The sequence below is a fragment of the Pongo abelii genome, chromosome 11, assembly GCF_028885655.2.
Source record: "Pongo abelii isolate AG06213 chromosome 11, NHGRI_mPonAbe1-v2.0_pri, whole genome shotgun sequence".
NCBI classification, from domain to species: domain Eukaryota; kingdom Metazoa; phylum Chordata; class Mammalia; order Primates; family Hominidae; genus Pongo; species Pongo abelii.
The window spans coordinates 106692488-106704653 of NC_071996.2; the positions used below are offsets into that span (position 1 = coordinate 106692488).

The 12166-nt window shown below is 40.0% G+C and overlaps 1 protein-coding gene across 50 annotated transcripts in view; it reads left to right on the forward strand.

Moving 5' to 3' along the window:
• ABI2 (abl interactor 2) overlaps nucleotides 1-12166 on the forward strand; it is a 101707-nt gene that overhangs the window by 83702 nt on the left and 5839 nt on the right. For 19 of the 50 annotated variants that reach the window (XM_024242862.3, XM_054548515.2, XM_054548501.2 and 16 more), the window contains 2 exons: nucleotides 1327-1413; nucleotides 6905-7078. In XM_024242862.3, coding sequence (XP_024098630.1) covers nucleotides 1327-1413; nucleotides 6905-7078 — 261 coding nt within the window. 50 annotated transcript variants of the gene reach the window in all.

Here is a 12166-nt window from a genome sequence, read left to right on the forward strand (position 1 = left end):
TCCCTATTTCATATCCTCCCATTGATATTTCTGGGTTTTTTACTTTCTCTTTGGGTATCTTTTCCTAGCCATATGGAAACATTTCTGGTCCTGTGAACTGGTTATGCTGTTTTATGCCTCTGAGCCTTCACCCTCACTTGCTTCTCTCAACTTCATTATCTTTCTCAACCCCTGTCAGCTTGGCAGGTTCCTTTCTTCAAGTCCCTGCTGAGAGGTCATTTCATTGTAGCCCTCACCTCCACCACTACTACCAGGGAATTGCTACAAATATTGTTGGGTTAAGATTATCATGTATTCTTCTGTTTCAATAGAATGTGATCTCCTTGAGAGCAGAGACATGTTCATCTTTTTAGTTTTATTAGTCTTAACTGTACTTCAGAGCTAATAGAGGCATTTTCTCTTTATAAGAAATTGCATATCATACTTTGTACCCATTCTAAAGGAAACTGTAACTGTAGAGTAATCTTTTTTCTTTCTTTTTTTTGCCTCTTTAGTTTCCACACATACTTGGCTTTTTAGTGCATTTATATATGTTAAACATTTGTTGACAGTTTACTAGTTCTAGGCACTGTGCCAGGTGATTGAGGGTGCAGGGAAATACACCTTGGGAAGGAGAGTGGAGTGATTTGATTAAGGCCTGCACTTTTCTGTACCATCAGGGAGGAAGTGTACCAATGAGTTGGGATTATGAAAAATTGTAATGACATAGCATCCGATTCTCAGAGGACGGTTTTGATACTGTTTTCCTAGCAGGTGTTTGTCACTTACTTAGTAGGAAGTCAGTAAGTATTTGTCTAATTAATGAATGAAGAACCAATTTACTTGCCTACAATTAGAGTAATAAAAAGTATACATTTAGAGTGTTGGGATGTAATTTTTTTTCTCTCTGTATTGACAAACATTTAAACTTGTAACCTTCCAAGGTAAAATTCAGAAAACAACATCATGGTAATCTGCAGAAATGCTTCCCTTGAGAAGGCATGATGTTATGATATGAAAAAAGATCAATTATATATAATATATATATATAAAACATATGATTATGTTATATATATAAAACATGATTATGTTATATATATATTTAACATATCTGTGTATGATAAATGCTTCCTGTTGTGATTTTCAAAAACTTAACTAAAAATTCCCCCAGTACTTTGTTTTATGTGTTAATGAGTTGTCCCTCAACAGGGGATCCTTGAGATCACTGATAAAATGTTTGTGAATAGTAGTTTCCCTCCTTTATGTGTTTATTTTATTGTATTATCCTTTCCTTTTAATGTAACTCGCCCTTATCCCTTATCCTCCACACCTTTTTTGTTTTTGCAGTATCTCTTGCTCCTCCTCCTCCCTCCATCCTACAGGTAACTCCTCAGTTACCTTTAATGGGATTTGTGGCCAGAGTCCAAGAAAATAGTAAGTTTATGTCTTCTTTATGCTGTAGATCAGATTATAGGCATAAAATGTCATTTATATGTGATTGACTGGATAGTCATTCATTTGCTGATACTTCAACATTTCAATATTATGAACAAGTCACTGTCTGGCTAGTGGAGATAAAATAGAGAAATTTTCTACTTTTAAATAACTAGTAGTAAAGACATAAGACAAATACATATAAAATAAGGCACATATAAGAAAAGAAAGATCACATCCTACTGAGGAGGTATCTTTAATCACTAGATATCCCATCTTTTTCTCTGGGTTGCTCAGATAAGTGGTAGTCTAGTTTCTTATCACTGGAGTTTTATGAGTATTATAGGTGGTCTGAGAATCTTCCTCCAGTTTTGTGATTCCAGATATCAGAAGGGCCTTTTATGGTAGGGCTCAGAGGACCAGGCTGCCAGTCTGTCTCCCAAGAAGCCTCATAGGTTGGCAATGAATTTCCCTTGGCCTGTTCAGGTAACTAATTTTGTTGATACCTTGAGTCTTCTAGGGAAGCATTAAGGGAGCTCAGGAGACTGATGACAAATCAGGAGGCCTGTGTCAACATTCAGTGAGGAATTGCTGTCACAAAGACCAGTGAACATAGACTGTATGACGGACGAATCCTCTTCTTATGGGCAGTCTTTGCGAGGGCCACATCACAATAATAAGGTTACATGATTTGCATGAATCTGAACTAGGAGAATGATATTAAAGATCTCATGTCATCAGACCAAAGTAGTCCAGTGTATATATCTCATAAAAAGGATGGATGACTTCACTGGTGGGGTAGAAATATTTGCAATCTGTGGCTTAGGATTCCTGCTTATTTGGAAATGGGCACTGCCAGTACTAGAATGTAAGCTCTATAAGAGCAAGGAGTTTTGCCTGTTTTGCTTGCTAGCTGTTTCCGCAGCACTTGGAAAAGCAACTGACACATAGCAGGCACTTTTGGTCCCCGCTTTTTTCTGCTTCTGTAGCTGACTAAATGCCCCCTTTTTATCAGCACATTCTTCTAGACGTGGTTGTATTTTAACTAATAATTCAGTCTTACTGGCCTAAGGGCTCAGTGTCTTTCAGGTGCCTTTGCATCTCTATTTGCTAATTTCTGAAACTAGTCTATTTTACTTACTTTTGTTTATTGGAAGGTACTCCATGTACACCTGTAATGTTTACCACACTGTGACTTCGTAAGATGTTTTGTTGAGTTTAAGAGCTATTTTCACATATAATTAGGTTGATTTCATATGTTTTAAATTATGCTATTGGGGCCCACTCTTCTTTAGCTTGGGTGTGACCCGCACTGGCTCGAGGAGAAAACTGCCTCTCAGCAAGATTCAACTATTAATAGTTCAGCATGTGCCAAGCACGGCCGTAGTGTGATCCTCTGCCAGGCTTGTGAAGTCAAGTGTGGGATACAAGGTCACTGTTCCCAGGTTTTAAAAAATGTCTGCTGCATCCAAACAGGGTAAGGTACCAAGTAGAAAAGGATTTAATTACAGTACCAGAATTGAAGGACTTTCCAATGCTGGTTCCATTCTACATACTCCATACAAGGTGAAAAGTCTAAGTAAATGTCATTACAGTAAAAGAATTTTCTTCCATCACAAATCCAGTTTAATCACAATGATTAATGATGGTAGTCACTTGAATAATACCCTGGGAGTTTTTTCTGTTTTTACTATTGTGATGAGCATACACCTTAGAGAATTCTGCCAATCAGTTGCTACTGCATGTTCTGTGAGATGTTGTCATTCATTTTGAACAAAAGTGGTTCTGAGCAGCTTCTGGAGTAAAGGCCAGATTTTGAAACTGACATTGAAGACTAATCCATTAATGAAACACGAACGTTTGTGTAGCAACTAAGTGGTTATTTTCTTAGCAAAAAATGAGACTTGAAAGTTGAATAGGATTTAAAGCAGGATGTCATTGGTTTTCGCCAGTCACCAGTGAAAGCTGCAAACTTTGTAGAAACAGCAAAATGTTTCATGAACCAAACCTAAGAAGTATTGTTTTAATTTAATAGTAAAGTGCATGAATATCACTTTAAGACTTAGAAATGTCTTAAGTAGATGACTGCAAAACACCATTATAGCAGCACTACCTATATTTTAAAAAGTCATTCCCTAATTTGGCCACCCCATCACAGTTGATTGCCTTTTGGATTAGTCTTTTTCATCTTTTCCTACAATCATATACATTTCTCATGTACACAATGTATAAAAAAGTTGTGTATGAGGTGTGCTGTGACTAATTTTACAGACATGGCAGGACTTAAACATTCAAATAATGTTTAAGTCTTTAAACTCTTTAAAACATTCACCTTGGAAAGATACATACATTTCTTTTGGTATATCTTCAAAGATAATTCTTTGGAATTATCTTCAAAGCTTTCCAGGTGTATTATTTTGAAGATATTCCTTGGTAGCAAATACTCACTCTGCATTAAGTTTGGTGTTTGGAAGGAGTCTGGAATAATTTGGAACCAGTTATAGTGACCCAGTTATACTGGGGTAAGAAGTACAGCTATGACCCTGTTATTCCCCTTAAAATCTTTCTGTGGCTCCCCATGGCTCTTTGGATAGAGTCTAAACTGCTGTAAGGCCCTTCCTGCCCCATCTTTTTCAGCTTCCTCATGTCTCTGGCTACTGAACTTTGGACAGTTCTTTGAAAGTTTCTTGCTTTCTTACCTTTGTACTTGTATTGTCCTTTTCTTTTTTTTTTTGAGACAGTCTCACTCTGTCACCCAGGCTGGAGTACAGTGGTACGATCTTGGCTCACTGCCACCTTCCCCTCCTGGGTTCAAGTGATTCTCATGCCTCAGCCTCGCGAGTAGCTGGGAATACACGCATATGCACCACCACGTGCGGCTAATTTTTGTATTTTTAGTAGAGACGAGGTTTTGCCATATTGGCCAGGCTGGGCTTGAACTCCTGAGCTCAAATGATCCGCCTGCCTCAGCCTCCCAAAGTGCTGGGATTACAGGTGTGAGTCTCCCCGCCTGGCCTTGTTTTGTTCTTTGTATCTGACATGAAATATCAATCCCTGTGCCATCCTACCCTCCTCCCTTCCTCCCTATTAACTCTTACTCTTCCTTCAGGTTTCAGGAAGCCTTTCCTGACCCACATAACAAGTGTGGTTTATGCTGTGTGCTCCTATAGTATCTTAAAGCACGCACTCCACTCAATTGTAAATGAAGGTTTGGTTGTTCATGTCTTCATGACTTTTGCCTACTGCTCTTTTCTCAATGCTGAGCATAATATCCAGCCATATTAGTTAATGTTTGTTGAATAAATACTACTGAAGCATGACTTGAAGGTTTTTAAATTTATCTCATCCCATAGTAGTGTAGCTTTTAAGATAATAGGCATTGGAGTTCAGGTGCTTTTCCACTTACTTGCTGTCGGAATACTTAATCTTGGAAAGCCAGTCTCCACATCTATAAAATGAAAAACACCACCTCCCAATATAAAGATGAAATGAAATAATGCATTACAAAGGACTAGCTGAGTAATTGGAACATTTTAAGTCAAAAGTGGTAGCTTATTAAACTGGCAGTTACAAGAAAAGTAAAAATGACCAATGGTAGCATCTTTGAGTAATTTTGTAGTGTCATTTCTCAAGGTTATTGTTTTAAAAGTTGCTTTGGATCTATGGTTCTGTGCAGTTGTTTAAAGTCAGTCTTTTTATCTTACAAATGGAAATAGGATAAATTGCTCTTTCTCACCCAAGTATATGGTAAATCACATATCTATATCTTTTGTTTATTAATAAAAACTATGAGGAGGAAAGACATTCTATTTAATGACTGAAGTTTTAAAGTTTATAAAGTAGATCAGTATAGAGGGGCACAGCAGATGGGAAGAATACTGGTAAGACAGCATGGCGTTGATGTGGCAGCTCCCACCAGGCATCAGCAATCTTTGAAAATCCATTTAATTCACTGGGCGCGGTGGCTCACGCTTGCAGTCCCAGCGCTTTGGGAGGCCGAGGTGGGTGGATCACGAGGTCAAGAGATTTAGACCATCCTGGCTAACATGGTGAAACCCCATCTCTATTAAAAATACAAAAAATTAGCCGGGCGTGGTGGCAGGCGCCTGTAGTCCCAGCTACTTGGGAAGGTGAGACAGGAGATTGGCATGAACCCAGGAGGCGGAGCTTGCAATGAACCGAGATCACACCACTGCACTCCAGCCTGGATGATAGAGCAAGACTCCGTCTCAAAAAAAAAAAAATCCATTTAATTCAATTGGTAGGCTTAGATTAAAAAATACTAAATAAATTGGATTGCTCAGAGAATCACATGAGAACTATACCGGTACCTCATAAATAAGAATTAGTGCTGTTCATTAAACCTGGGGAGCTGATAAACAGGTTTATTCATTTCATTCTGTTCAGCTGTGCTCAAGTATGTACCAACCATTTTGAAAGCTTAAGGTAGCTGAGTTTGAAGATAATCTTTTTGATGTTACTGTATATTGGTATGCAAGCTGTGGAAGCAGATCTCCGTGGGAGATATTTTAAATTACTCTGATAGTACACTTGGACATTTAGCCTGAAGAAATTCTGAATTATAGTCTGAATTAGAAGAAATTCTATAAGTAAACAAACATCTTCATAGATGCAGTAACCCAAGTTTGTTGATGATTTTTTTCCTTTTGAATTTGGTAAAATGCTATTTTAGAAAAATTCATTAAGAGGAAAGTAGTAGGTTATTAAAATTTTACTATTCCCTGGACTCATTTAAGTGAAAAAATATTTTAAGAATTTGTGAAATATGGTTTTCAGTGTTAGTATTTCTGATAACTTATCCTTGAATACAGTGTAAGGCTCAGCGGTATTGTACTGATCTCTGGTTTTTTGATTTTTTTTTTTTTTTTTGCTGTTGTTTTTGAGACGCAGTCTTGCTCTATGGCCCAGGCTGGAGTGGTGTGATCTCGACTCACTGCAACCTCCACCTGCCCGGTTCAAGCGATTCTCGTGCCTTGGCCTCCTGAGTAGCTGGGATTACGGGCACCCACGACCATGTGCGACTAATTTTTGTATTTTTAGTAGAGACAGGGTTTCGCCATGTTGCCCAGGCTGATCTCGAACTTCTGACCTCAGGTGATCTGCCCGCCTCAGCTTCCCAAACTGCTGGGATTACAGGCGCGAGCCACCGCTCCTGGCCATACTGATCTCTTTGGAAAGAGGATTTGTGTTAGTATAAACAGGTTCCAGAGGCTCAGTTAATAATTATTTTGTCTAAACTTTATTCAGTGTCCATTAGCATTAATCCAAGGGCAAGAGAGAGAGAACGTCATACTTGGAGCTCTAGAACATTATAGTTGATGGGAAGACTTCTCTTGCTTATTCATTTTTTGAAGGAATATTACATTTATTTTCAAGTCTAGGTTTATATGCCATGAACCCAGAAGCTTGGATAGGAAATACTGAACTTTGCATAACATATAGTTTTGTTGTCAGCCTGATACGTTCTTAGTTTCAGATACACCACCTCCACCGCCACCTGTGGAAGAACCAGTCTTTGATGAGTCTCCCCCACCTCCTCCACCCCCAGAAGATTACGAAGAGGAGGAAGCTGCTGTGGTTGAGTATAGTGATCCTTATGCTGAAGAGGACCCACCGTGGGCTCCACGTTCTTACTTGGAAAAGGGTAAGTTTCAGAAGGATATCTGGATAGATGGGAAGAAACCTCTACATAGAAATGAAATTTGCTGGTACTGAAGAGAATCTTGTTTATTTTTTACTAAGTGAAGTTTTATTTATTTGTATTTGCATTTTTACTGAGTTTACAAGGTTCATGATTTCGAAAGTTACACTAGTAAAATTCTGTGAATATTTGAGTTTAAAAAACTGATGGTTATCTATGTTGTTCCTATTGGACATGCTTTTTATGAATGGTTTCTATCAGTGTTTTTCTGTTTCCTTTGGCCTCAGGAAGATTATTTTTCCACATTATTCTTCCTACCTCCATGCTTTAGAACATTACCTTGTGTCACTTTATAATCAGATACTTCAGTTTAAATGTCTCCACATGAAACTTTCTTCCACAGAATAATGGTTTCTCAGTTTCTTTGCCAAGTAATATTGGGCATTTCTTTTAGTGAAAAGCTTCTTTGATATTAGCTAATTATGATGTAGCACTTTGGGATACAAGCTTTCAAATCCATCAAGACTAATCAGCTCAGAAAAAAATGTGTGCTGTCTGGAAGGAAACTTTCTTTTAAGAAAATCAAAGCTACTAACCCACTGAGTCTCAAAGCTGGCTACACATTAGAATCACTTGGAGAGCTTTTATAAAGAAATAATAGGCTTCCACTTTTGGCCAAGAGAGAGCAACAGTAATCAGGTTTACCCTCCCTCCTAAAACAGGAATTTTAAAACCCCACAAAATAATGGTTTTCAGACATTGAACAACAGGCACTGGAGAGAAGGAAATTACTTTTTTTCTCTTATGTAGCTACTATAAATGCCACATGGGATCAAGAAAGTAAAGGAAAACATGAACATGAGAGAGACGTGGAATATATCTTTAAAAAGGGAGAGAAAGAGAAAGAGAAACATAATATTTCTGGAGACGAAAAACACATGCTGCAGAAGAAAGCATTAGCAACCTTGATGCCATGACAATAGAAACTATCCAAAATAAGGCACAGAGAAGAAAGTGGAAAAAAAGGCAAAAAGGAGAGCAACAGATAATGTGAGACAAGATCAGATAGTCTTTATGTATGTGTAATTGGAGTCCCCAGGAGATGTGAGAGGAAAAAGAGTTGAAACAATCATAGACAAAATATTTCCACATTTGATGAAAACTATATTAGTTGTGTATTGCTACCTAACAAGTTATTCCAAAAATTTAGTGGCTTAAACAAAACATCCATTATCTCCCAGTTTCTCTGCGTGGCTCAGCTGGGCCCTCTGGTTCAGGGACTCTTCACACGGCTGCAATCAAGATATCAGCTGAGGCTGCAGTGGTCTCAGGGCTTGACTGAGGGAGACTGCTTTCACGCTCACTCGTGGTTATTGGCAGGATTTAGTTCCTTGTGGGTTGTTGGCCTGAGGGCCTCGGCTTCTTCATTGGCTGTTGGCCAGAGGCTGCCCACAATTCTGGACCACATAGGCTTCTCTGTAGGGCAGCTCACAACATGGCAGCTAACTTCATTAGAATGAACAAGCAAGAAGCACCGAAAAGAGAATGCAAGCAAGACACTAGTCCTTTTTTTACCTTAACCCAGGAGTGATGACCTGTCATTTTTGCCATTTTCTGTTCATTAAAGCAAGTTAATAGGGTTAGTCAACACTGAAGGGGTAGGGATTACATAAAGGCATGAAATACTGTGAGGCAGAAATCATTGGGAGCTGTTTTAGAAGTTGTCTCCCACAAAACTATAAACTCACAGATCCAAGAAGTTCAATAAACCTCAAATAGAAGAAAAGAAAATCTTGCCAAGGCACATCATAATCAATTTGCTAAAAACCAGTACCTTAGAAAATCTTAAAGATAATCAGAGGAAAAATGACATATTACATACAGAAGAGCAAAGAGAAGAATGACTGCATGGCTCTTATCAAAAAGCTGTTAAGTCAGAGAATTGAGCAATATCTTTAAAGTAATGAAGGAAAATGTCAACCCAGTGTCCTTTACTTAGCAAAAATATCCTTGATAAATTAAAGATCTTTTTTTTTTTGGAGACGGAGTTTCGCTCTTGTTGCCCAGGCTGGAGTGCAATGGTGCAATCTCAGCTCACAGCAACCTCCACCTCCATGCCATTCTTCTGCCTCAGCCTCCCAAGTAGCTGGGACTACCAGCGCCTGCCACCGCGCCCTGCTAATTTTTTTGTATTTTTAGTAGAGACGTGATTTCACGGTGGTCTTGATCTCCTGACCTCATGATCCACCTGCCTAGGCCTCCCAAAGTGCTGGGATTACAGGCGTGAGCCACGAGGCGGAGTCTCGCTCTGTCACCCAGGCTGGAGTGCAGTGATGCGATCCTGGCTCACTGCAAGCTCCGACTCCCAGGTTCACGCCATTCTTCTGCCTCAGCCTCCCGAGTAGCTGAGAGTGCAGGTGCCTGCCACCATGCCTGGCTAATTTTTTGTATTTTTTTTTTTGGTAGAGACGGGGTTTCACTGTGTTAGCCAGGATGGTCTCGATCTCCTGACCTCGTGATCCGCCCACCTCTGCCTCCCAAAGTGCTGGGATTACAGTCGTGAGCCACTGTGCCCAGCCTGTGCTTTGTATTTTATGTGGATTCCCTTGTTTAATATAAGAATGCTTTGGGCTGTAATCCCAGCACTTTGGGAGGCTGAGGCGGGCCGAACACCTGAGGCTGGGAGTTGGAGACCAGCCTGACCAACATGGAGAAACCCCGTCTCTACTAAAACTACAAAATTAGCTGGGCATGGTGACGCATGCCTGTAATCCCAGCTACTCGGGAGGCTGAGGCAGGAGAATCACTTGAACTCCAGAGGCGGAGGTTGTGGAGAGCTGAGATCGCACCATTGCACTCCAGCCTGGGCAACAAGAGCGAAACTCCATCTCCAAAAAAAACATGCTTTGAAATGTTAGCTCTATTGTAATTCCCATTGTATAGTTGAATAAAAAGAAGCCTAGGAAAGTTAAGTATGTACTGTAAACTATAATAGTTAAGTGTTAGAATTGGGATTTGACTGGGTGGTATAACTCTAGACCCCACACTCTTAACCATTGTCCTAAATGTGAGCTCTGGCATCTGGCAGACCTAGGATTGAGTCTTGGCTTTACAGTTTATAAGCATTAAGTCCTCCCTGGAAAACTTCTTTTTTACTGCCCATTTTGTATCTCTTAACTTTTGTAAAGCCATCTATTCTTTTGTTCTTCTGGCTCAGTGATACAGCTTTTAGCTAGAAGTATAAATGATATATAGGAATTGTCAGATAACATTTCTGTCTTCACAAGACTGTGACAGTCCCTTTTTTTTTTGAGACGGAGTCTTGCTCTGTTGCCCAGGCTGGAGTGCAGTGGCACGATCTCGGCTCACTGCAAGCTCCGCCTCCCAGGTTCACACGATTCTCCTGCCTCAGCCTCCCGAGTAGGTGGGACTACAGGCGCCTGCCACCATGCCCAGCTAATTTTTTGTATTTTTAGTAGAGACGGGGCTTCACCGTGTTAGCCAGGATGGTCTCAATCTCCTGACCTTGTGATCCTCCCACCTCGGCCTCCCAAAGTGCTGGGATTACAGGTTTGAGCCACCGCGCCCGGCCGACAGTCCGTTATCTGGTTCATCTTCGTACCTCTAAAAGTCAGCATGGATGCTCTATTAATGATTGTTAAAAAATGAATAGTGCCATTAATTCTTTCTGGGGGATTCCTAGAAAGCTTCTCAGAGAACATGGCATTTGTGGTGCCTTGAATGATTAATAGGAGTTTCTCAGGCAGAGAAGAGAGAAAGGAAGGGCCTTCCAAGCTGAGGGAATCATCTGAGTGAGAGGGCATGGCTGTTTGGGGCACAGCAGTGTCCAGTGCATGAGGGTGGGGGTGGGTTGTAGGGAGAGAGGGTGATATGAGCACACAAAGGGAATAAATTGTAATTAGGTGGTGGGTGGCTAAAAATGACAATGCCAAGGTGTTGGATTAAAAAAAAAATCTGGTAGTAGAGGGAAATTATGGAGGATTTTAAAAAGGTTAATGATAATATCTCATCTACTTATGTAACTTTTTTTGGAGATACCTGATAATAGTGTAGAGTGCATTGGAGAGGAAAAGTAGGAGTTGTAAAGACCATTTTGGATAAACTTTAAAGCAAGGGATAAGGGCCTCAACCGAGGTAGTGGTGCTGAAAACATTGTTCACATAAATAAGCAGATACAAATAGAAGGATTTTTCAAGTGGCATTGTCACTCCACTTTTCAAAGTTATTTGCCAAAAATCAAATAACCTATCTTCAAAAATCATGTTTGATGATGTATCATCAAGGTCTTTCTTAAATTTTGTTGAAAGCAAAGGAATAAGAGCCACCTGATTTCAAAGTTATTTTGAAATTATTCAAAGTTATTTGCCAAAAATCAAATAACCTATCTTCAAAAATCATGTTTGATGATGTATCATCAAGGTCTTTCTTAAATTTTGTTGAAAGCAAAGGAATAAGAGCCACCTGATTTGCAAACAGATTGAGTTATTCGGTGGAGTAATTCTTTTAATATGAGCACCATTATTTTGAATGGTCCCTTTGGCACCCAGTGTTTTGTACTTTAAGACAGTGCACCACTGTACTTTTTTTAAGTAGAAGGACAAAAAAGATATAAAAACTTTTATGACTGCTTGACTGAAGGTATGATCTCAAGCAGATCAATTTTAGGAAGCAGTACTTAAGATTAGAAAATCTAGAAAGAGGCCGGGCGTGGTGGCTCACGCCTGTAATCCCAGCACTTTGGGAGGCCAAGGCTGGCAGATCACAAGGTCAAGAGATCGAGACCATGTACCAACATGGTGAAACCCCGCCTCTACTACAAGTACAAAAATTAGCTGGGTGTGGTGGTGCACGCCTGTAGTCCCAGCTACTCAGGAGGCTGAGGCAGGAGAATCACTTGAACCCAGGAGGTGGAGCTTGCAGTGAGCCGAGATCACTCGCCACCGCACTCTAGCCTGGCAACAGAGTGAGACTCTGTCTCAAAAAAAAAAAAAAAAAGTAGAAAGAGAGCCAGTTGCATGTGGTGGCTCACACCTGTAATCCCAGCACTTTAAGAGGCTGAGGCCGGCGTAT